This window comes from Aulonocara stuartgranti (genome assembly GCF_965226115.1).
Source record: "Aulonocara stuartgranti genome assembly, chromosome: 1".
NCBI lineage: Eukaryota > Metazoa > Chordata > Actinopteri > Cichliformes > Cichlidae > Aulonocara > Aulonocara stuartgranti.
Window position 1 is genome coordinate 37152328 of NC_138939.1, and position 24712 is coordinate 37177039.

At 44.9% G+C, this 24712-nt stretch overlaps 2 protein-coding genes across 6 annotated transcripts in view; one reads left to right on the forward strand and one right to left on the reverse strand.

Moving 5' to 3' along the window:
- The window catches only part of ppip5k1a (diphosphoinositol pentakisphosphate kinase 1a), a 30018-nt gene extending 12552 nt beyond the window's left edge, over nt 1-17466 (reverse strand). The window contains 26 exon segments of the mRNA XM_082527041.1: nt 311-404; nt 694-834; nt 922-1050; nt 1669-1776; nt 1867-1981; nt 2072-2199; nt 2702-2925; nt 3044-3185; nt 4217-4399; nt 4557-4678; nt 4919-4993; nt 4996-5043; nt 5133-5218; nt 6100-6209; nt 6310-6385; nt 6464-6550; nt 7144-7245; nt 7327-7448; nt 7538-7699; nt 8029-8130; nt 10461-10615; nt 11488-11573; nt 11702-11792; nt 12031-12226; nt 12774-13291; nt 17358-17466. Coding sequence (XP_082383167.1) covers nt 311-404; nt 694-834; nt 922-1050; nt 1669-1776; nt 1867-1981; nt 2072-2199; nt 2702-2925; nt 3044-3185; nt 4217-4399; nt 4557-4678; nt 4919-4993; nt 4996-5043; nt 5133-5218; nt 6100-6209; nt 6310-6385; nt 6464-6550; nt 7144-7245; nt 7327-7448; nt 7538-7699; nt 8029-8130; nt 10461-10615; nt 11488-11573; nt 11702-11792; nt 12031-12226; nt 12774-12917 — 3028 coding nt within the window. The 5' untranslated portion in view covers nt 12918-13291; nt 17358-17466.
- A 5267-nt stretch (nt 17467-22733) lies between these two features.
- The window catches only part of LOC309705876 (aggrecan core protein-like), a 32497-nt gene continuing 30518 nt past the window's right edge, over nt 22734-24712 (forward strand). For 3 of the 5 annotated variants that reach the window (XM_082531933.1, XM_082531932.1, XM_082531936.1), the window contains exon 1: nt 22899-23026. The gene's annotated coding sequence lies outside the window, so the exon portion shown is untranslated. Of the gene's footprint in view, nt 22802-22898; nt 23027-24712 lie in introns of those variants that run through there. The other 2 variants (XM_082531934.1, XM_082531935.1) reach the window with 2 other exon arrangements.

Below are 24712 nucleotides of genomic sequence, written 5' to 3' on the forward strand. Positions count from 1 at the left end.
GTCAGCAGCAATTAGCAACAGTGTCAGACACGTTTATCTGTGCAGAATTGATTTTATGTCAGGAAACTAGGCTGCCCTGCTACAGAGGGATGTTTTACCTCTGAATGCTGACGAAGTCACAAACCTGCAAAATGCTCAGCTCGAAAAAAGCTTGTGTGCATGTCTCAGAGCAATGAGCACCGCCCTCATTCTGTGTCATTTCCATTAATAAAAATGTCTTCCCGAGATAAAAACTCTCGTAGCTGCACCCGAGCCTCCCACTCAGTCGTGTCATACGGTTGCCGCAGCAACAGAGCATTACAATACCTACCTAATCCACTTTGTTTCATCTCCGGGGACTGACGAGAGCAGAACGAGAAAAGGCGGTAACTGCCGACTTTGGAGGACGATGTTTCCGACAGGACCTGGTGGAAAGAACACGCCACACATACCACAAGCATGTTTTACATCACGTATCAGCCACCACTACTTTATTTAGTGAAATACAGCCGTAGATAAGACCAGAGGCTAAAACCACAGGAACCAAGTCTTCTGTGGATAAAACACAGGAAAACGTGAACGATTCTTCTCTGCAGAAGCTAACAGACAGAGTTCAGTTACACTGTTTATAGTGTCTACAGTGAAGAGCTGTTGAAACAATTTTAAAACTCCTATTCTGGGTCTGCTTCTTTCTGCATTCAGTGCCAGTCTCACCTCCATGGATCCGGTCTTATGGTTGCGAATAAGTGGGGACTTCCTCTGAATGGTGATTGGCTCAGACAGCGGCACAGCACGGTCGGTTTCATCCCGTGACAGGTCCTCCAGGCTGCTGGGGTCGGGTTGTTTTTGCCCGTTCTGGATTGAGCAGACATACGGTATAAACCTGACGGCAAACACTGCCACCTGCAGAAGAGCAACGAGGAAGACTCTTTGCAATCCCACCTGCCGTGCTACCTCTGCAGAGGCGGGCCTGAAGCCAAAGCCGGTGGGAGCGTTCTCCTCCTCTTCAACACCTTTCACCCCGGGGCTGAAGTGAAGCTCCACATGGAAGCGCTCCTCAGAGGAGATGTCCTGTAGCAAGATAAAATCGGTTATTAGAAATTTCTAATTGGTGAGCCTTTAATATAAAAAATTATCGATTTTTGGGGGGTGTTATGACTTTGGCTTACAATTGAAACCTGGGATCTCAAATTCAGTATAAACTGTATAAATACCATGGATCTCTATGTAGGTCAGTACACAGAGATCCATGGTATGTTTAACCACATTTATGGCAAAGGCTGCTGACCTGACGGTTTTACAGATGATCATCATCATGAAACACCCAAACCACAAACAGGTCGCTGTCAAAGCAGCCTGAGCTTCACCTCAAGCCGACTGCAGGGACACACCTTCAGCTGCTTGTTGTTTTTAGACCGATCATAAAAATATTCTAACATTTTCAGGTTTCTGATTTGCCCTGCACACCGCTCTGCTAGCTACCAGGTATCAGCTGAAGCATGGCTGGGGGGTCTGACTAATCGCTGGTGTTCAATTAGGAGAAGATAAAGATGGCTGCACTCCTGAAACAGCTGTGTATCGAATTTATTCAAATAAAAAGAAGAAACGCTATAAAGCTAGCATGTCACAAATGGAACCATGTGACTGCACGTCTACCACAAACAGAACATCAGAAGGAAAGAAAAACACCTTATTGTTGTCCTCGTACAGCATGATGACAATCTGAGTCATGTAGTTGAGCTCGGAGACAGCACTGAGGTAATCCATGGCACGCTTCCACTGCTGGTCCTTCTCCTCCTGTTGCACACACACACACACACAAACGTATACAGACTTTGTGCCTCCTCTGAAAACATTCAAAGCTCAGCCAGATCGACATTTGCTTACATCAAGCAAGCCCCCGTAGCGGAAAATGCTGAGCAGGGAGTGGACGTGACTCTCACTGGTGAAATACAGACGGGTCCTGACGTGGCGTCCAGGAGACATCACTCCTCGAGAGTACCTGCAAACGTACAACCGAGGTCAAGTTCAAAATATTCTCCGGTCGGTCGGAACGCTATTTAAGTCACGCAACTCCTAATCTTAGACCCACAGAGGGTGCAGCTTGTTGACAGACTCGTCCTCGTGAGTCCTCTGCAGGTCCAGCTGGATCTTTCTGACCAGTGGGAGGCAGTAGGCGTATGCTATGTCCAGTTTCTCCACTCTGTTTATGCCATATTCCTGCAAAAAAACAACAGACAAATGAGCTTAAAATACTACACGACTTTAATATATACTCAGAGTATATCAGAGTAATTAAACTGTGTGATTTTCAGGTGCCTAAGAAAGTTTTACACTTTGTTACAGTGAAAATATCAGCTGTGCACAGACAAAACTTTCCTTTAGCTTCACTGGTTTTAGCAGCTATACAGCACATCACAGCACTACCATCATCAATCATATTTGACATATGTGGGCCTGTATATAGGTGTACAATAGCACTCAATATACACTGAGTGTTTTTAAATAAAGTCAACATCCGGTGTGGAGTCCACAGCTGTAAAGTGCAGCACAAAGGATTCTGCTGTCACATAAAACCTTTAGCCTCAGCAGCATGTCATCTTTTCCTTGCACCTGGAGGAGCTGCTTGTTTCATGTGTTTATTGGCACATCAGTCATATAAAGACTCATGCATGGATCTGTCACTCTGAACCATCCTTATTGTACCCCCCCGCCCCCTCACCTGTGGGATGACGATGTCAGCCAGAGCTCGAGACAGTCTGAACAGTTCCAGGGTGTCCTCGAGGCCGAGGGTGGCGTTGTGGATGACGTCGTACTTGACGCAGTCGTAAATGTCGGGGATTTTACTGATGTCGTAGCGGCCGTTCTTCATGCGGAAGTCTCTCTCTAGCTTGGACCAGCGCTGCAACATCAGCTCCAGCGTCTCGCTGTGGTACAGCTGCAGGTCTGGTGAGCAACAGATGTTTTCAGCTTTTCGCTGCACCTTTCAGGGACTCTGAGCTCCAAAAGCAAAATGTTGGGTTTTTATTTGAGCTTCAGAAAACGCGCTGAGGCCTGAGCTCACCTGCAGACTTGGGGTCTTCCATCCTTTTGCGGATCTGGGAGGTGAGGCTCTGAATGAGGGCGTAAACCTGGTCACATGTGGCCACTGGGTTCTTAACAATCTTCATTGAATTCACCAAAGAGGCGCTACAGGTTGGTGCTAGCTGTAAGAGCCACATGGAGAAAAGCAAAAGCTTTTATTAAAAAGATGCTCACTCAACCGAACGACTACTTTCACTTTACAAAAGGCTTAAAAGAGCCAAACTTCCAACCACACAAAAAGAAGTGACATGAAAAATGAACGATTAATACTGAAATATTTAGTTCAAGGAACACGATGCATGTGGTGACACACAGGGAGGTACACCCTGTGTCACTGCCACAAACACTGAGGAAACATGTCAGAAATGTTGTTTACCCAGTAAAAATATGTTGTATTGACTGATTATCACTGTTAGTTTGATCAATACTGAGATCGTACGAATTCATTGGTATTAGTGACACAAATACTTGTATTGGACTCGCACACACATGCTGTGTGACATCCCTGCTAATGTATAAACGTCATTAATCACCTAAACTCAGAGAATTGCTTAAAAAACATTATCTTAAAAAACATCCTGAAACCTTTGTTCTCACACTGGTTACTGCACGTCTTTGGCCAAACGCAGTGTGGCTTTGTGACGTTTACAGATATGCTGACGTGCTGTACGGGCTCGCAGTTATGGAGATCTGACTCGGACGATTCACATTATCACCACTGCACCTCCCGGCCTGCATGCACGTTCATCACGCTGTAGTCTCCGCTGTGCTGTCAGGCTGCTGAATAAGGTCGATGTGCTGCTTTGTGGTGCAGGCACACCTCTGCAGAGCTCTTTGCATATGATTTGTTCCTACTTAACATCACCTGCCCTAAATCCAGACATTTCCAGACAGCAGCTGATGATCCGCTTGTAGAACCAAGCTCTTCACCTCCTGTTTGTCCCAGACGTCAGACTCTTGTTTCTCCCATCATCACTGCAGCGCAGAGACTCACCCACTCAGCCACACCATCAGGCTTACAGAATACTCAACTTGCTTTCACTTTGCCATTAAGATTCGGATTATTTGTGCAGCCCTACTACCACACATGCTCTCCAATATAACCACACAAACTGCTCTGGCACGTCAGCGCTAAACACAGCTGGTTAGTCACCCTGTCGTAGTCCTCGTCGGTGAAGTCTCGGTCCTTCTGCAGGATTTCATGGAGCCGAGCTTTGACACGGTGTTGGCAGCTGCTCAGCGAGTCGCTGTCGTTGTCCAGCAACCCGTTCATGTTGGCGCTCTTCACCATCTGAACCAGGATGGGAGTCAGCTCGCCCTCCAGGGCCAGCAAACCCTGCCCACACAGACACATTTCACTAGTTACTGCACGTCCAGTATTTGGAGGGTGTGTGCCGTGGCTTGTACCAAAGCTCAAAGACCTCAGCCTTCCTGTTTCTGTTATTACAATTCTGTGCTGACTGAAGCTCTTAGAACAGCAGGATGCTGCGTACCTTTGCAAAAGCAGCAGCTGTCATCTGCACCCTGCCTTCATCAGACGCATAAATCTTCAGGTCGTGTCTGTAGGTGCTGTGTAGGCGCAGTAACCCGCAGCCTGGAAATCCAGCATAGTCTCCTACAAAACACAGTATGCATGCACGCACGCGCACACGGACACACACACACACGTGCACACGCACGCACACAGGCTTGTTTTAAATCATTTCTCTGTTTAAGACCTTTCATAACATGTAACTGGTGAGTGAACAACACGGACCTGAGGTCTCAGCATGTTCATTTTTCCATCACCAGCTTATTGCTCAGAGTTACAATGCCAGCAGCACTGCGTGTGGTAAACATGCTGTGTGCGTCTCACCTTGTCCTCCGGGGTACATACAGCGGAAGGCTCTCCCCAGTTCTTCAGCCTGCACTCTGCCAGCGGGGGTCAGCTCCCCCCCCACTTCAGCACCAGCAGCAGCGATGGCCCTTCCTTACGAGTGTCTGGAAATGACCACAGAGGCGGGCAGTCAGCACTCAGCTTTAGCTTGTTCCTTTGGGAAGAAGCTATTAAACAGTCTTTGTCTTCCTACCTTCCTCTTCACTCGAGGTCTTGGGCTGCCCATGGGGCAGGTAAGTAAGCTGCACTTTTCTGTTGATCCCCGAGAAGTGACCGTACCTTTGTTACGGGAAAAAAGCCAAAGATACTTATAGTTAGCAATGCATGACAACTCACTTCTGATAAGGAAAGACGGGCTTGCTTTTATGACGACTACCAAAATACAGCCTTGGCTGTGACTGTAAATATTTTCAGCAGTGTTATAACAGAAAGACTGACTTTGAAAACTTGTGAAAATGTAGAAAAGAAGTGAACTGGTAACTTCTGAGAAACCCATCTGTCATAAACACGGAGAAAGATCTACACCTTCAACAAAACAAGAAGCTTTATAAAAATCTTTGGGAACGATCCCCATCCTTTAGAAAGATTCGTTTTTAAGTTCACTCATTATTGTTCAGAGGGTGTCAGACTGGTTTTATATCGAGGTCCAGACTGAAACGCTCCTTCCTGTCAGCATAAAGAAGTTTATTTAATCCCAGAGACATCTGAATATAAGAAAAAGAAGTGTGCTTATACCTCAGTGTGTCTCAGTGTTTCCAAGTGATAAAGAAATGCTGCTGGACTCACTGACACAAATGTGTCGACACGACTGTTTTAGTTTAAACTGTAACAAACACATGTCAAAGTACAGGAAAGAAACCAGTTCACTGACCACACTGCCCAGTCATTATAAAACTGAACTTGTAGAAAATGTAAAAACTGAAATTTGTAATATCAAATCTTGGGTTCTGTTGTTACTTACTGTGAATGTTAGCAGAAAAAGTCGTAAAAAGTCAAAAATTTGAAGGCCTCCTTCACATTTTCTAAAGTCACCTGGTGGGGCAGCAGGCCCCGGGCCTTATGTTTGACACCCCTGCTTTAGTCAAACAGTTTGCCGAGCTGAGCCAGAAACAGATTAAATGAATATGAGATCAGGAGTCAATAAAATGCTTCTCACTTACATCTCCAGAACCGTCTTCAGCTGCTCCAGTTTGGACTTCTTCTCTTCTATCTCACAGTCGTTCTGCTGCCCGATCTCTGCTAACAGCTGCCGGGTGATGTCCAGCACCTCCTGTCGGGGTTCAAAGTCACACACACATGTTCACACACACTTTGTCCTCACAGAGGCCGCAATGACAAATGAAACCTTGGCTATTGTTTTCTTCTTTTACCTGCAGTTGTTTTGGTTTTTTGAGTTTTAATTTCCCAGTTTTGTATCCTCCATATTTCTCAAACAGATCAAAGAACCTGAAAGCATCCGAGACGTTAATCAAAGATCTTTAACCTGCAGGAAACAGGAGCATATTAACAGAGAGGCAGGCCTACATTGGGTTGCGAACTTCCATCTTCATTTTCTGCTTGGGCGTTCTGTCTCCGTGTCGGATAACGGCGATGACACAGCGAAGTTCCATCCTGCAGAGCGTGAGTAGAGATTTGAGTTGCATCAGTATAAATCTGTGTACATGACACGTTTCTTCAATGAAGCTGTGTAACTAATTAAGGCAGCACCTTTGCTATGCAGCTGAGCTTTGGGGAGTGTGATGGGCTCAATCAGGACGAACTGTGTGAAAATGTGCTGAATGCAGCGCACGCTTCAACCAACACTGATGATTTTAGAAATCTGTTTGGCTTTAGTTGGTGTGCTCAGCTCAGGGGCATGCTTACTGTCATCTACTGTAGCTAACACACAGTTATTATGTTAAACTGAAGAAGCAACTCTGCTTTTTAAAAAGTGACAGAATTTCTTATTTTTTTTGCATTTATCAAACTACTTTTACTATATTAGGCAAAAATGGAATAAAATGTAGTTTATTTATTTATTTAATTTTTAAACGATTGAATTGATTAAGTGGGAGAAAAAAAGTGACCCACACCTTTGTGGCTGTATGTGAAAAAATAATTGGCCCTAAATCTAATGACTGGTTTTGGCAGCCTTGGCAGCACGAGCTGCAATCAGGCGTCTGTGATAAGTCTAGTCCTCTGTGTCTGCTCCTGTTATGACTCACATGGTCCCTGAAGTGGTGGGAACAATGGGGATGTCTTCAGCCTCAGTAGGGATAGACCAAGGAATCTGAAACTGCGGAGCCAGTTCACGCATCACAATATTCCTGCAGAGAAACGCAGACTCCATCACCAGATCAGAACGAGACGGTGAACACCAGAAAAGAGAAAAGAACTAAAGGTGGTACCCGAGGATCTTGGCACAGTCATCGTAGTACTTCATCGAGTTCTTCACAAAACTGAAACCGTTGACATCGCACACGTAGGAGTGTCCATTGGCCCGCAGAAGGTCAAAGCCGCACACTGTTTGCTGCAGCGACAGCAGATGAGGACGAGGTTCATACTCCACGACAAGAAACCAGAAAACTGTAACACACCTAAGGTATCAACTGCACATACCTTGAATGCCAGGCAGACCTTACGAGCCACCAGTTTTTCCATGGCTGACAGCATGACGGGGTAACGAACCTCCTTGCCCTCGCTGTCTCTCTCCACCTTCCCGTCCAAAGCAGGAGACTTTCGGGCCTCGGCATGAGCGTAGTCCGGTCCCACCGTGTACACCTGACATGAAATGAAAACACCCACAAAAATCTGAGGGATGACCCAAGCGGGTACTCCCCTCCTCGTGTGACTTGATAAAGTTTTACACTGGAGGCCTTTATTGACACAACGCCTAAAGACGATCTGTGCCTCCAGCTGCCCGACAGCCACGATAGAGAGAAACCCTTGAGGTCCTCCAAATCATATCAGCGGTTTTACTGAACACACCAGCACAGTTCATGTTAATCTGGATTAACGTGACAGTTGATGAAATCCTTTCTACAGGTGCTTTATTAGCATGTTCTTTGCACATATTTTATCTACCATGTACTCTGTGACAAATACTCTACCTTAACATCTGTGCCATCTGTTGGCATGAACTCTTCATAGATGTAAGAGCCCGTCTTCCTCACGCTGCTCTCTGGCGAGTAGACGCTGCTCCGGCTCCCAATCTACAAAATCCAGAGAGTCGCTGAGTGGCCGCTCTCTGTTAATGAGGTTCACCTCTGCATGGTTTCCATAAAACCCATCAAACTCTAAATTAAAGGCCACACTGTGTTTGACAATGCTGCCATGGATCAAAGACAATGCAATTACTGATGAGCAGCAGTAGTCCCATATCCAAGGTTCATACGCATTTTTCAGGGTCAAATTCAAGCACTTTTTAAGCACTTTCAATGTCCATTTTCAAGCTTTTCCAGCACATTACCCCAAAAAAAAGAATGCATGTTTCACTTAGCATCACCCCAGTAAGGCCATGTCAAAATTAAATCATTTTACGTCGACTTAAATGTCCTTTGTTCCAATTTTGTTAAAACTGAAAAATGCACCACAGACAAAAACTGAAAAAGGAAATGGTGCAACATGCACTCGCTAGTGTACAAACGCAAACACATTTCTCTTAAAAATTAAGATTTGAAAATGTGAACAAATCTGCACCAAGCACCACAATAATACACAGCAAGGCCAAATTAAGAAGTCTTCTCATCAGATATCGAGGCTTCTTTCCTGTGTGACACAAAAAAAACAAAAAAACAAACATCTGTCTCCTAACTAGTTAAGCACCCACGCCCCCAAAAATGGGGGCAAAAGGGAGGAGATCATGTTCAATCTGTTATAACACAGGGTCAGAAAGTGCTGACACGATAAGTGTCACAGAAACCTCTGAATCTCAGATAAAATCTCATATAAACCATGTCTACAAACACCAAACAAAGCAAAGACAGCAAACAGTTAAAGGAGCAGCTACATCACCATGAATCTGTGGACAGGCTGTGCGGGGAGGGGTGGGGTCACACATTGAAACAGACTGATCTGCAGAGGCGCTCGGCAGCCCAGGCGGAGAAATTTTGCTTTTAGACTTTGCGACTCATCTTATTTCTCTGTCTGATATGAAAACTATTCGGTCAGATAGTTATTTGTGGTGAAAGAAATACAGTTTCAAGCACTTTTAAGCACCACATCTGAAATTCAAGCACTTTTCAAACCTTGAAAAGACAATATTACAATTCAAGGATTTCAAGCACCCGTATGAACCCTGTATAGCAGGGGTGTCCAACTCCAGGCCTCGAGGGCTGGTGTCCCGCAGGTTTTAGATCTCACCCTGGGTCAACACACCTGGATCACATCACTTCATTACCAGGCCTCTGGAGAACTTCAAGACATGTTGAGGAGGTCATTTAGCCATTTGAATCAGCTGTGTTGGATCAAGGACACATCTAAAACCTGCAGGACACCGGCCCTCGAGGCCTGGAGTTGGGGACCCCTGCTATATATCATTAAGAGAAGAACCTTAGCCTTTCAGCAAGAGGTACTTCACTCCCACCATGAGCTACAGCTCCCCTAAGACGTCGCTCACTGGCCAGTCCAGCTCCTTGAGGGTTGAAAATCTTAGGGAAACATCTCCATCCCTTCTGCTTCTTCTGGATGGGTGTCAAACATACTCAGGCGGGGCTGACCTCACCTCCTGCAAGCAGGAAATGGCAGAAGCCGTTTGCGAGTGTCGAAGCCGATCCCCGCCTTTCTCACGCCCCGCGGAGCCCGGCTGGGCTAAGGCCGTTTGCATATTTAAACAGTTTTCTAACATGCACCTCCAGCAGAGGGGAAGCAGAGAAAACAGCCTGTGTAGGCTGGGCTTCACTTATACCAAGAGTGTGTCATGAGTTGGGGTGCTGTTTAGGGGAAGGGCTGTGAATGGAACCAACCCAGGCTGCTACGTGCACATAAATAACTGTGCAGTGATGGTGGTGGTTCTGGCTCAGACTCAGGCAACGGTTGATCTGCCAACAAGACACCGACCCTGAACACATGGCCAAAATAACAAAGGAGTGGCTCCAGGACCACTTATGAATGCCCGACTGAACATCTATGAAGGTGCACCAGCGCTCCACATCCAACCTGATGGAGTCTGAGAAGTTCTGCAAAGAAGAATGGGAGAAACTGCCCGAAAATGCGCTGAGCTTGTAACAGCAGACTAAAAGAGATCTGAGGCTGTACTTGAACAGACTGTGAATATTTGTCATTACAGGTTATTGTTTCTAACATTTTGAGGTGAAAAACAAATTGAATACTTTGCTGCTGCACTGTAAATTGCACAATACATCAGCCAATAAAATGCACTCTCTGTTTCGTGTTCTCTGATTGGTCCATTTCTGACACTGGGTTTTTTTAAAATTCTTCTGGCAACAACAAAACGTTTTTGTTCTTTCTTTCCATACTTTAACCACATTGCATGGAACGCTTATTTATAAGGAAAAAAAGCCACAAGGGCCAAATCAGAGACCTTTCTGAAGAGCCGCTGGCTTCCACCACCAGCCGATGTGGGGTAATAGATGTAGACGTTGTGGTCCTCGGCACACACGGGCTTCTCAACAAAAGGCTTCTGGAAGATTTCTCCGTTCACCTCCACATGATCCTCTCCTTCTACGAGGTTGCACTCTGAGACAGACACACACAGATCAAATGCATCTGTTTAGCACGCAGCCTCTTTTCATTACCACCCAATATTACACACATGACGTTCCACCTCGCCGTGTTTACTCTAGCGCCCTGTGAAGCAGCTCTACCCTTTCGACTACGTGATACTCATCACAGTCATTAGTGTCAAGGATAAGGACACTTAAGACATCTGACCGTTCATCAGTCAGGAGAGTTTGTGTCACTGTGTTTAAACGGGAATTGGATGACAGAGCCAACATACCACAGCACTTAAGTATGGGACACTTGTGACTGCTTCAAATTTGATGCTATATTTATCCTTCAGCTAAGAAAAACACAAGTACAGCCTTACAAAGCAGACTCAAGGATGCTGCATGGACAACGGGAGCTTGGGCTGTTTTTCTGAGCTTTTTAAAGTTTTAGAATTAATGGTGGCAACATTTTTATCACGCATGAAACGCTGTTATTGGCAACCATGAAACAGACTGTAACTTTGTAACAACAAGTGAGACCTGCCCCGACTCCCTTGGTGAACTCCCACAGCCTGTGGAGTTACTTTTTAGGAGCAAATGATGCTTAAGCTTGCTTCTAAAAGCCTTTCCTTAATACTTGCCCAGAAAGAACAACAACAAAACAAATAGCCATATGACCTTAACTCATTCACTTCTTGACCTCTAAACAAGTAGAGGTCAAGAAACTATATACAGTAGATATGCAGCATCTAAAATTCTGTAACAAATGGGGGGAATAAGGTCCAGCAGAGACCTGACAGGACCTGAAAGAGGCCCTTTAACTGAAACATGTACTCTTTGCATCGTCACAAATGTTCTCAGTGCATATATGTAGTGACTTGTTATCAGCAGGAGACTGACCATCTGGTTTATCGGGGTCACGGTTCAGCACAGCATAGCGTGGTAGATCAATCCCTTCCTCCTGCAGGATGCGATACACCTCTCTCCTGTCAAAATCAAATGAAGAAACAAAAAGAGGAACAAGCACTGGCTGTTTATTTTCACATATCCTGATTCTCTTCACGTGTATTTAGCTCAAATGATGGAAGTAGATAGTTTCAGTAAAAGAGCGCACCTGTCCTGTATGTAATACTGCATATTCAGGTCATTGATGAGCAGAGGATTTCTTAGTTTGGCATAGCTCACGGCCTTATCCAGCGGAAATCCTGTTTTACACAAACATGCAGAGAAACCTGAAACAGACTCTTAAACCATAATCTTCACTATAAGACAGCCACTCAGCTCAGTGTGCGAATGCTTGGGAACTTTATAAGATGATAAACACAGCAGAATGTGTGCTACGTCACACAAACATCATCAATATGTGACGAAGCAGGGAAGCAAGAAGCACAATGAGTCTGTTGTGTTTTTGCATGTGTGTTTCAGTTGGGGAGGGCACTGTACCCTTGGAGTGGAAGGAGATGAGGCAGTCACAAAGAGGCCATTTGTCCACGGGCTCGTTGAGGATTACGTCCTCTGGGAAGATGACCACAGTGATGTACTCGAACCTGCAAAGCCTCTCCAAGATCTGGGTCATCGGCTTGGACTTTGACTTCTTCATCATGCAACAGATCCCCACGACAATCTGTCGCTCTGGGGGCTGAACGAGGAAGAGGAGAGCACGCCGGTTAAACTTTCGGCTCTACGTACATTAACTGAAATCAACAGCAAATAAATTCTCTAAAAGTGCATCTGTAAAAAGACTAAATTATATATTTTTTTAATATCACCAACTCTGTGACCTTCATTAAGTTCTAAAATTTACTTTACTTTCTATCCTCTGTCAGCATCTGGCCACCTCACTAATTCATGCATAGCTACATGTATTTAATCGAAGCTAAATACAAACTATGGTGGCTTTTAGAAACTTCTCATCTCTTTACATGTATGCATCTGCTAAAGAAATTAGCTAATTATACTAAACTGTAAAACCTAACATAAAGGAGAGCTCTATTTTATATTTGCATCAAGTATCACTACGTCCAAAGTCATGCTAAGTCCTAATGAATCAATGACTTGATTATTTTGAAGTAATCGACTGGTCAAAAGCCATGGATATACGGCTGCCATGGTGACAACATGATAGCTTAGAGCTTCCTGCTGCTGACTAATCAGTGACAATCAACTGTGACGGGAGAGTCACCCACCGAGTCTGTGTCTTCGCCGTCCTCATACAGCTCCATATCTGTCCTTATGCTATCTTCCAGGACCTCGCTCTCATCGTCCTCGCAGCCCACGAAGAATCTGGGAGCGCCACACCGGCTCTCGCCCGGGCTGTTGGGCTCTGACATCACAGTCCCCCACGGCAGCCCTCAGCATCCCGCCGCGCCATCGTACACCAACACGCCGCCGGAGCCAGGCCTGGGGAGAGGGATGGGACTTCTCTGCCGGGGCGACGCAGCAGAGACGGTGGACGAAGGCGGGCAAGGCTGAGCGGCAAGGCGAGACTGAACAAAGGGCACTCCAGCATAAAAGGTTCTGTAGGAAATTATGGTCCAGGCCGGTCCTCCGTGGTGACAACTTCACTCGAGCATTTCATTCTTCATTCAGCAAACTCACGTGTTAAACAGCTCGCTCGTATTTCACAAGAGTCTCCAGCAACGAGCTACGGCTCCACTTGTGTAATGACGGTCCCGTCGCCCATTTGTACGCAGACTTGACAGTCCTGCAACAAATGAGAGCACAACATGAAAGCTACACTTATGAGATTGTGCTTCACAGTGCAGACCAATGCTCATCTGCACTGCCTGTAGTCTGTTTGTTACAAGGTTACAAATATTAGCTGTTATAAATGTCACACTATGTTTAGCTCATGATTTCATTTCACTTTCGTGGTGGTCAGCATGTCCTGGAAGCGTTGTCCTAATAAGCCAATTTGCTGAGTGCGCAAAAACACATAGAAACTCTCTCTTTTTTTTTTTAAACCAACATGAAACAAGATTATTAAATGAATCCAGACATGTTAAACTGGCTAAATCCTTTGTTCATTCCCCCACAGGCCCAATATTCAAACAGTGGTTTGATTTAAATGTTTTCATTTTAGTCTTTCAGCTCCATAACAACTTTGTGTTTATTAGAAAAATTAACATCAAGCCTAATGCTCCAAATCTCACCCGATATTAAGCAGAATTAGCCTCGTCATTACTGGATTACACATTAAAGTGACGCTGCAGCCTGGTGCTGGCCGTCAGCTCTGTTCTGCCCAACATAAGCCGGTCACGGGCACAGGAACGTCAGCAGACCACAACTCCTCATTACTCCCTGGCGCACTAGATGACACAGCTGAACAACAAACCACTTCAGCAGCAGGCACAGTCACTCAGGCAAAAGCTGCAAAGGCTCCCAATGAGAGTACGAACCAGTACTCGATTACACAAATGCCTGAGGATTTCAAAGTCAGGGAACACACACAAAAAGGCCAAGCTCTCTCTGCAGAGTGTGGTTGTTTATTTTAAGCCTCCAGTGACCTGAAAACTCACTGCTCTTACGTAACGGCTTTCATTAATTAACACGACAGCAAGCAGAACGCCACAGAGATTTTGTTGTTGTTCAATCGTTTTAGGGACAGCTCGTTTGCAGCTCGGACTCCCCTGGAGTTGTTCTGCATGCTAAAAAATAATCCATACTAATGGATTCCATGGAATACTATATTATAGTATACCATACTATGGAATCCATACTAATGGATACTGATCTTCACTGGAACATAATGTGATGGTAATAATGCCCTTCAGTTTGCCACCATCTTAAACACGCTGTTTAATCTGCCTGCACCATCCTTTTAAAACAGCTTTTTCTTTTTTAAATTGGAAACTTTAAAACAGCAGGGTGAACCCAGATGACCATATAAGGAATATCAGCTCTTACTGACATCACATAGAACCCATTCAAGAAAAAAGAAGCATTTGAACTGAGTATTCAGAGCATTTCTTATATTGGAAAATATACTGGGTACTGGTTTTAAATATATATTTGTGGACATGCGGTAAAAAACAAAATCACAATTTTCTGGGTGTCCTTGTAATGTTTTATTATAATAATAATAATAATAATAATAATAATAATAAACTGAGCTGTGTACTGTTACAAAAATAGGGACAATCTTTGAACATTTTACACATGAAATATTAAGATAATAATCCACAAACAGATACCCACAGAGGTACTCACAGATACACATTTCAAAGACAGCTTTGCATGACTGCAGCACCTGTCGAGCCTGTTTTGATGAATACTGCATTTCTGCTGAAATTCACTCTCACGCTTTCATTATTTAAATTAAACTGTTTTCATACCAAAGTGGATGAGTGTGTGAGAGCCTGAGCATTAATCTGCTCCTTTCACCTGCTTACTCCAGCTACCAGCAGGGCTGCAGTTCCCACTGAGAACACCAAGGTCATCAAGTCCTTTGTTTTTTTCATAAGACTATTGAGGTGATTTAGTCTTAGTTTAAATTCCACAGTTTAACAACGAGCTGCTGTGAGCTGAACCCTGCTGCCCCTCATTTTACACAGGTTTTTAAATGTGACAGAGCTTTAGTTTTCATTACTGATTTATTTGACAATTTTCCTTAACTAGTCCATTTCTACAGCCTGAAACAGGACTGTCTATAACGGTCCTGTATAAAAAGAACGCTCCAAATCAACCAGTGATATGTAAAGACCCCGAATATTTAAAAAAAACATGTAGGAAAGCTTTAAGCCTGGGAATACGTTTCGTTTTTAAATCTACAAAGATAAAAAAAAAATACTGTTGTTGCTTTTTGTTTTGGGGGCAATGAACTGAAGTCATTAATAGATTATTCAGAGCAATTCTAATACTGCACCACCAACTCCGGATGGGAGGAGGAAGCTGGCTCAAATTCAACAAAGCAACCAACAAAAGAATTCAATTCAGCATTATTATGTTTCTTCATAGTTGCCATTTTCCTCATTTTTGGGATTTGCCAAAATTAGAGACTCCCCAATCTGTTTAGATAAAACTCTTTTCATATCAGTGAGTTTCCAGCTTCCTTTAAATGTTTAATGGGGAGCAAAGGCACTCGACAGTGGAGGTTCACACCACTTAAACGACATTGTAAGCCTAAGACTGTGTGTAGATACTTTTTACTGCCAAATGCTGATGTTGCTGATAGCGGCACAGCTGAAGAGAATATAAACCTTCGTTTCTTCTCTATAAAGGGAGCAAATGTTCTCCTCTTGACTTGGTTTTATTTATTTTTTGAACGGGCGTGATAAATTGAAAAATTTCCTGACAAATCTTCACCCCCTGCGGTCAGCAGATGGTTATGTATGGAAGCTTTGAGATAAACTGCTGCTTAGTAACACTGATTGTATTACCAATAAGTTAGCCTATAAAAAAAGAATAAACCAATATGTCTTAAACAGGTGACACTTGAAGTACAGCAAACAATACTGATGTTCAATTTCTGAACAGAAGAAAAAAAGGGCAAAAATATTTCTTGGTCCCTTCTAGTGAAATATGAGAAGTTGATGCTTTTCTTTGTAATAACTGATAATAAACACGATGTCGTTCGTGCCAGTCTGTTGTCAGGGGAAACTAGACCTTTGTCAGGTCATGTTTTCAGTTTATAGACAAGCTATTAGATGATTTACCCACCATCAGCTGCTGCTCTGACCTAAACAAATGAATTTCAGTATCACATTAGACATATTTAATGAGACAAGTACATTTAGTCGGGTATTGTACTAAAGTACACCTTAGATACACTTACAGTTCTACTCTACTGTATTTTGTGAGTATATGTTGTACTTTGTGCTCCACTTGAATAATTTTCAAGTTATTATTTTGCTGACCTGTGATCCAAGATTATACTGGCAAATAGCTCGCTCTGCATTTACTTTACACTGTACTTGTATTAATGCAGTTCTGCTTGACGCTGTAATTTTCCACTGCAGTGTTGCTACTTTGTTCCTCAATGATTTAAATACCAGTTTTGCACAATAGTGGAGAAAGTATGTATACAAAACTATTTCCAGCGCCCCTTTTCATGTAATATCATCGTTACAAGGGCACAGCACAGGATATCGAAAATCAATTTGAATGAAAGTAATATGTTTGAATATAGTTTTCTTATTTACAGTGGGCTCCACCAAACCGGTTCTTGGTTCTGTGTGTCAGTAAAAACAACCTGCTCGCCCCTGCTTTACCGACACAGCTAAACACAGTGATACTAACTACGTGAAGAGATTGCATTATTAGCATGGAGAAAGACGTTTTAGTGGCTCGGGTTCGAGTTGGAAGAAGGCCTGATGGGTTTAACTACATGAATATAACACCCAAGGCGGGAGAGAGCCAACTGACGGACAGCTCGCATGAACGACCCCTGACATGTAAGGGTCCGACTTTAAATACCATTGTATGCCAAAAGGACTTGTTGTCCCGAAATGTAGGCTACATAAACGTGACTCGTTATTAATATCCACATTTAAACCCCAAACCGCGAAAGCTGGTTGAATACAAAAGCCTCACTCGGCGAAGAAATTATCGTTAGGTGCCGTTACTTTTCTCATTTTTCATTTTGACATTTAGCTAATGTTAGCATTCAGCTAGCTGGCTCGCCAATGTAAACAAGTCTCCCCAAGGCCATTCTGTCTGCATCTGAAGCACAGTCCAACCAGCCCGGCAACTATCGGTGGTAACGCCTAACACCAGCTACATGCCAAGCACGTTCCCGTTCTCAGGGCTTCAGGACAAAAGTGTGAACTCACGGTGTTACTGGAAGATTTACCACTGCCATCGGCTCTCTTCCGTCCCTTGACAGTATGCATGTGAAACCAATCTTTTTATTTTTCTCAGGTTGACATAGGCCGATGAGCGTGTGAATCAGCCAATCAGAAAAGCGAACTTCCTGGGAGGCGTAACGTAAAAACAAATCACGTGTGCCAATGAGGGACACTCAGCCCAACGAAAAAAAAAAGGATCGTTAGCGTCCTCTAGCGTTGATACCAATAAATCATATTACACCCCATGAATTAAGAAGGGGATGTCGCTCAGGTCGATATGTGTGTGAAGGCAGACCAGCAAATACTTTTGTCAATTATCTTAAAGTTTTTTTTACCTTAATGAACTCTTTTTATGTTTTTTTTTCCAGAGCTTAAGAGGAGGAGACAAATGTTTTGTCTGTCTGATAAGATTGAAATATTATGTGATATTTACTATAGTATTTAATTTTTGAAGCAGTGGTTATTTTTACTGGACCAGCGAGGATTCTGGGTAAAACTCCATGGATGAGGACTTAAAAGGACTCAAAAACATCTCTGATGGTCAGCGTCTCCCACCCCATGCATATAAATGCTGCTGAACTGCAGAGCTGCTTCAGTGCCAGACTGCTGCATCCTCGATGCATGAAGGAGCGTTTCCGCAGGTCCTTCCTCCCTGCAGCTGTCAGACTGTACAATCAGAACTGCTCCCAACAAACATAGATGTTTACATCAGCGCTGTAACTTGGCACTATTTTATCAACCGATTCACACTATAACCAGGAGTTGCCTCTTATCTGTATTTAACTTTAGTTAATTTAATAACAGTACAGTACTCTGTTTTTGGTAACCATTGTCCTTGATGTAAATATGTAAAAATTGTGCGTGTTTCTGTTCTGTGTCCTGTTTCTTCGTATATGTGTCTTTCTTGCTGCTGTCACACCCAAAGTTCCCCTTGTGGGACAATTAAAGGATTATTCTATTCTATAAAGGTCAGCCTCTTTCTCTTGTCACAGAAGAAGACTTCCAGCAGGAGAGTAGCCTTACGTGCTCCTGTCACTACTCTTGTTGGCAGTCTTTTCCCCACTCCACTGGTACCTTTTGTGGACAGAGATTAGAGGAGGCTGCTCCCTCAACCCCAGACCTCTGCTTTTCAAAAAGCAGGAATGGGAAAGAGGACTGCTGGGAATCCAAACCCTTTACTCCTCCATAATGAGAAGCATGAAAGAGAGCTGCACAGAGCTGGTAGAGGCAAAGAGGAAGAAGGTGAGTTTTGGCTAAAGGTCCCACCCTAAACTTCAGGTCAACAGGCAGGAACACAGAGGAGAACTACTGGGAGCAGTAAGCCTCGACCTCAGGCCTCAACTTCACAAACGGGAATGGGAAAAAGAATGATCTTCTTCAGTTCCTGTCCTAATGGAGGGTTCTAGGAGAGGCCCTTTGGGTGCCTGTTGTGGGCTGATAATACAAAGTGACAAACATGTTTGATCTACGAGTGGAAAACTGGAAAACCCTTTGTGATTGGCAAGGTTTACAAGGTTTTAGTATCTAGCAAATACCTGTTCCTCTGTAATCTTGGAAGCTGGTTTCTGAATCCAGCAGGACCACTGAAGCCACAGGATGCTTTCTCATGAGTCTGGCTGGGTTGGCAAGCTACATGCACTGGGGCTTTTTTAACATTTGTCTCTTTTTTAATTGATTTTGTTGTAAATAAAAGTACTAATATTTAATATAATTTTCATATTCTGTGGTTCTTATAGCTTGTGGAGGTCAGTGTCTTGTTCTACAGCACTTACTGCTGATGGGATCTAGCGTCAGCTGAGCATTGGACTGCTCAGACTGTCCAGGCTCATGGAGAACATGGAAATTCCACATAAGGCTGCTGAATGAAGGCATCAAGCATGAAACCCAACAGGAGTCAAGACAGGAGGACATACAGAAGATGATCTAAAACCATATATGTTTTTTTTTAAAGTATGAACTTTTTGCAATTTTGCTTCTGTGCACCACCGCAGTGAATTTTAAATCAATCAAGGTGTGATTGAAGTGCAGACTTTCAGCTTGAATTCAAGGCTTTTAAAAACACCTTCCAGGAATTAGAGATGTTTAATCCCTTCATTTCAGAGGTTCAGCCTTTTTAAAAGGTGACCCTCACATCTTGCAGGAGCTTTCCTCTCCTCAGGAGCTCCCTCTGCAGGAGGGGGAGATACAGGAGAGGTGGAGGAAGATCTCAGCCTGAGTGTTTATTGTCTTATGTAGTCTGGAAGATGAGTGGATGGTGGGGTTGGTGCAGTTTTCTCTGTGGTGGTGGTGTTGGGTGGACTGTCCCGGGCTCTGTGGGGCCGGGAGGCGCTGCTGCACTGGGCCCCGGTCTGGATGGGCCTGGGCCCCCTCTCCCTGGCGGGTCGCGGAGTATGGGGGTGCCTACTGGGGTCAGCGGGGGAGCTGGCCCCAGGGAGGGGTCACTTGCCCCTCCCTTCCTTCCCTCCCCATCTCCAGCTGCCTCCCTCTTCCCGCTCCACCACAACCACCCACACATGCAGGACCTTGGAGTAGGGGTATGTCACCAGGGTGCAGAGGAGGCTACCCCCCCCCCCTCCCCCCTCTGTCCCCTTCTGGCTGCCTCTGCCTCAATTTTATCCCACAACTTAGACATTCACATTACTCACACTCTCATTACACATACATATAGGATCTTGGGGGTGGGCACGCTACACGGAATCCAAAGTACCATCAGGGTGTACACCCCACCCCTGGCGTCGTTGCCCACCTCTCAATTTTAAATACACGTAGACATTGAGGGCTAGCAGGAGGGACCATGCGCTTACTTGCTGCTCTCTGGCAGGTAGCTCCAAGCCCTCCTGGGTTTTAAATGCACCTTAGAACACACATGCATCAACACTACAATGAGCGGGTGGAGGGAGGTTTGGAGTCTTCTCTCACCCCCATTCTCTGCGACCTGCTGGAGCGGGGGGGCTAGGAGGAGGAGTTGGCCGTCCGACTGCGGTCTGGAGTGTGGGGCCTTCCTGCTGCTGCGGAGTCGGGGCGGTCTGCCTCCCCCCACCGCAGGGAAAAGGGTAACACCACCTGGGTCTGGGTGCAGTTCCCCCTCCAGGGGCAAGGGTACCTAGACCCGGTTTGTAGAGTACGCTTGGGGAGTGTGATCGTGTGTACAGCGTCTCTTTATGTCTGTCTCCACGTTGGTTGAGTGTGGAGTAAGTGCATATGAGAGCATGAGGGTGGGAATGGATGTTTGTATCTGTGTGTGCCTGTATTTCTGTGTCTATATGTCAGGTTGGGTGTCAGGCGCCACCTCTCTGGGGACATCTCAGGCCCTCCAAGGTATGGAGGCCTATCTCCCCCTACCACCACTTCCCCTGCCAGTGGCGGACTCCCTCAGACATCGGTGCGTTGGTGGTTCTTTGTGTCCGGGGATGGGCGTCCAGGTACACACCGGCTCACTCCTTGGCGGCCGCTTATCGGGGCCTGGAGCCTGGGGCTCGCTCGGGCCACTTCGGAGGTGGGGTGCCCCCGGCCTCTCGGCCTGGGGCTCGGTCACTCAGGCACGGCTGGCTGCCGGCGGAGCTCACGGGCGCGTCACTGCAACTCCCCCTGGCTTCTGCTCCGCGGCTGCTGAGTGAGCCCTCATCTGGGACTCTCCTCAGCTCTTTCTGGGACAGTGGCGCGGCTGCCCCTCTGTTGGTCTTCCTTGGTCTCTTGTGTTCTGGGGGCCTCTGGATGTCTGGAGTTTTGATCTCCTCCATACCTGCTTCATGCCCTGGAGGACGGGGCTGTGGCCCCCCCACACCCTCTAGCAGATCATTACATGAAGGAACCTTTTAAAAAAACAAGCGCGTCCATGCTCACAGGTGTACACACGGGTGATCACACACACAAACTACACCCTTTTTGGCTTCTACCTCAAAGCACACTGTGTTCTGTTGATCTTATGTGCTGCACAATAATGTTTAATATTTAGTATTTACTGTCATATTCCCATATATCATTGTGATGTTGTTTATTCTATTACTCTTGTTCTCTTCTGCTTGTTTTCTTTTTTCTTTCTCAGCAGGTGATCCAGGTGATTGATATATGCATTTTTTTTTTCTCTGCCCGTTCTGTTGGTTTTTGTCTTTTGCCCTTCTCCCCCGTCCCTCTTCTCAGCTGTTTCTCTTTCCCTCTTTCTTTCTCCCCTTCTTTCCCCCAGTCAAGTCTGTCCCGTATTCAGTAAGTGAAAATAAAATAAACAATAAAAGGTGAATCAAATGGACCATTACGGCAAGGCTGGGATGGTCAATTTGATAAAGTAAATCCGTTGGGCATCTTTGTTTGCCTTTAGACAACAATTCTGATGGCAAAAGAGCCAAACTGGACAGGCAAAAAAAATAAATAAATAAAAAAAAAAAAATAAAAAAAATAAAAGGTGACCCTGCACTCTTGGAACAAAACCTCCGTCCTGCCGCTGCTGTTGATGTGAGGGCCAGCTTTGACGTCAGTGTTTCTCTGAGCCACTGTGTGCAGACAGGACCCTGTAACCACGGGATACTCGGTTACATACTTGTGTCCAGGCCAATGGGCGGTTGCAGAGGACTGCTATGAAAAGAGCATTTTATTAACAGCAGGCTCAACAGGGTGGTAACAAGGCTCTTCTGTAAGCGAACGTGCAGAGGAGTGGGGGCGCCCACATCCACAAATATTGCTGGTAAAAAATAAAACTACCTTTTAGTTGTCAGTGTATAGAGTAAAACGGGCTGTCAGGTGAAGAGACATCTTTTGTCACACATTCACTCAAATAAATCTAAATGATCGTATTCTCTTTCACTACTACGAGCGTCTGCCACAAAGACCCTCTGTGAGGAGGCCTCTGCTGCCCTCCACCCTCATATGGCTTCCATTTGCCGAAGTCAGGGGCGTTACACTCTCTGTGACTTACAGCAGTAGGTCAGCACACGTCAAGAGGTTTCATTATGAATGCAGATCCAGTCTTTGTGCCGCTGGACACCAGCCTGCTGCTGCTGTGCTTCCTGTCTCCAAGTCGCTGAACGAGATGATGGATTTCCTCTTTTTATTAGAAAAACACAATCAATGTATCCTACCGTGGATTTGGAGATCATAGCACAAGTTGATTGCAACGATAAGCTTCAGTTCATCACTGATAGAGATGATATCTTGAAATGAGCATTAAAAAATCCCCCAATAATGATTTAAATATCTGACACCTCAGAAGTTTAATTCCACTAACTGACTGTTGTTCAGAAACACCAATTAACCATCTGTTCTATTATAATTTCATTATAATATTCTCATAAGGATTCTGGCCATCGCAGTAAACCAATGGAAAGTGAACCAGTTCACATAGACTCTAGTATTAAAATGTCAAACACTCCTCAGTAGGTAGTTTTCCTCTTAAACTGTTCAACGGGTGAATTTTTTTTTTTACGAGATAACACAAGGTAAGATATTTGATTTGTCCCAAAAGTTCACAAGTCTACCATTTGGATACTGGTTAAGCTTATTGGTTTAGCTGTGGCCACTTTGATGGGTGTAGACTAGCTAACAGCTGTTTTCTAGGCCTTTTTCCATGAAATTGCGGCTCTGGGCCTGCTGTTGGTTGATTTTTTAAAATGAATTATAGAACAAATGTTTGACATATTGTGGAAGAAGATTTCTGCTTTTTGGTGAGTGAAAGTTAAGCATTATATTTGTATCTTACTTAGCTACTCTGTTTATGTGTGTCTGTGCATGCACCCTACATGGACGCACCACTTGCTAACCATTGTTAGCATCAGCTAATAGCTTAGCACTCCACCCTTTCTTCCAAACATGCAGCCATTTATGGCCGAAACAAAATACCAGGTCAGAAACGTATTTGTGAATAATCAGGTCTGCGGTAGCCATTAGTGATATCGTTATAAAATTACCTGAAATCATTTATGTTTATTCATTACTGTGCCTGTGTCTAAACAGGTAGAGTGACTTCCTCATTTATATTTTTTGCATATACTAGAAAAAAAGAAATAAAATAAAAATAAATACAGGTGAAAATTGTGCTAGTTATCCAAAGGGTTCCCTTTATGAAGAAGCTAGAGTAGCTTTAAGCTATTTTGCCACTACCTGTAAACACATCCTGTTTGGCCCACTTCAATGAGTTTGGGGTCAGAAAGTCATACAAAACACTTATAAGACTTCTTGTAAAGGGTGGGGACACATGTCTCAACAGTAGTGCCTTGATAGAGTAATCAGTGACTCTGGGAGTGGACCCAGCAGTGGTCTGGCTGAGGGAACTTGTGTTTTATTAGCTGTGATTTTGGCCCAGCAGAAGAAGGTCTGCTCTGTCCTCCACAGGACACGCAGCTCTGTGACAAACACCATAAACAGATTAACTACCCAATCTCATTTAAACGGGAAGGTAGCTGGATGTTTAAAATGATATATTGGCTGACAAAACTGTGACTACACTGTCATGATGACACATTAAAAAGTATTTTTAGATTTAGGAAACAGTCTCCATCTATCCCTCAAGCTCGGGTCCTCTACCAGAGGCCTGGGAGCTTGAGGGTCCTGCAGTATCTTAGCTGTTCCCAGGACTGCGCTATTCTGGACAGAGATCTCTGATGTTGTTCCCGGGATCTGCTGGAGCCACTCGCCTAGCTTGGGAGTCACCGCACCGAGTGCTCCGATTACCACTGGGACCACCGTTACCTTCACTCTCCACATCCTCTCCAGCTCTTCTCTGAGCCCTTGGTACTCCTCCAGCTTCTCGTGTTCCTTCTTCCTGATGTTGCTGTCATTGGGATCGATCACTACGGCCGTCTTCTTCTGTCTGTTTACCACCACTATGTCCAGTTGGTTAGCCACCACCATTTTGTCCGTCTGTATCTGGAAGTCCCACAGGATCTTAGCTCGGTCATCCTCCACCACCCTTGGAGGCGTCTCCCATGTTGACCTCGTGACTTTGCGGCCATACCTGGCACAGATGTTTCTGTACACTATGCTGGCCACTTGGTTATGGCGTTCCATGTATGCCCTGCCTGCTGGCATCTTGCACCCTGTTGTTATGTGCTGGATTGTCTCAGGGGCATCTTTACACAGCCTGCACCTGGGGTCTTGTCTGGTGTGATAGACCCCAGCCTCTATGGATCTTGTACTCAGAGCTTGTTCTTGTGCTGCCATGATTAGTGCCTCTGTGCTGTCTTTCAGTCCAGCTTTGTCCAGCCACTGGTAGGATTTCTGGATATCAGCCACCTCCTCTATCTGCCGGTGGTACATACCGTGCAGGGGCCTGTCCTTCTATGATGGTTCCTCGTCTCCCTCCTCTTTCTTGGGTTTCTGCTGCCTGAGGTATTCACTGAGCACTCGGTCAG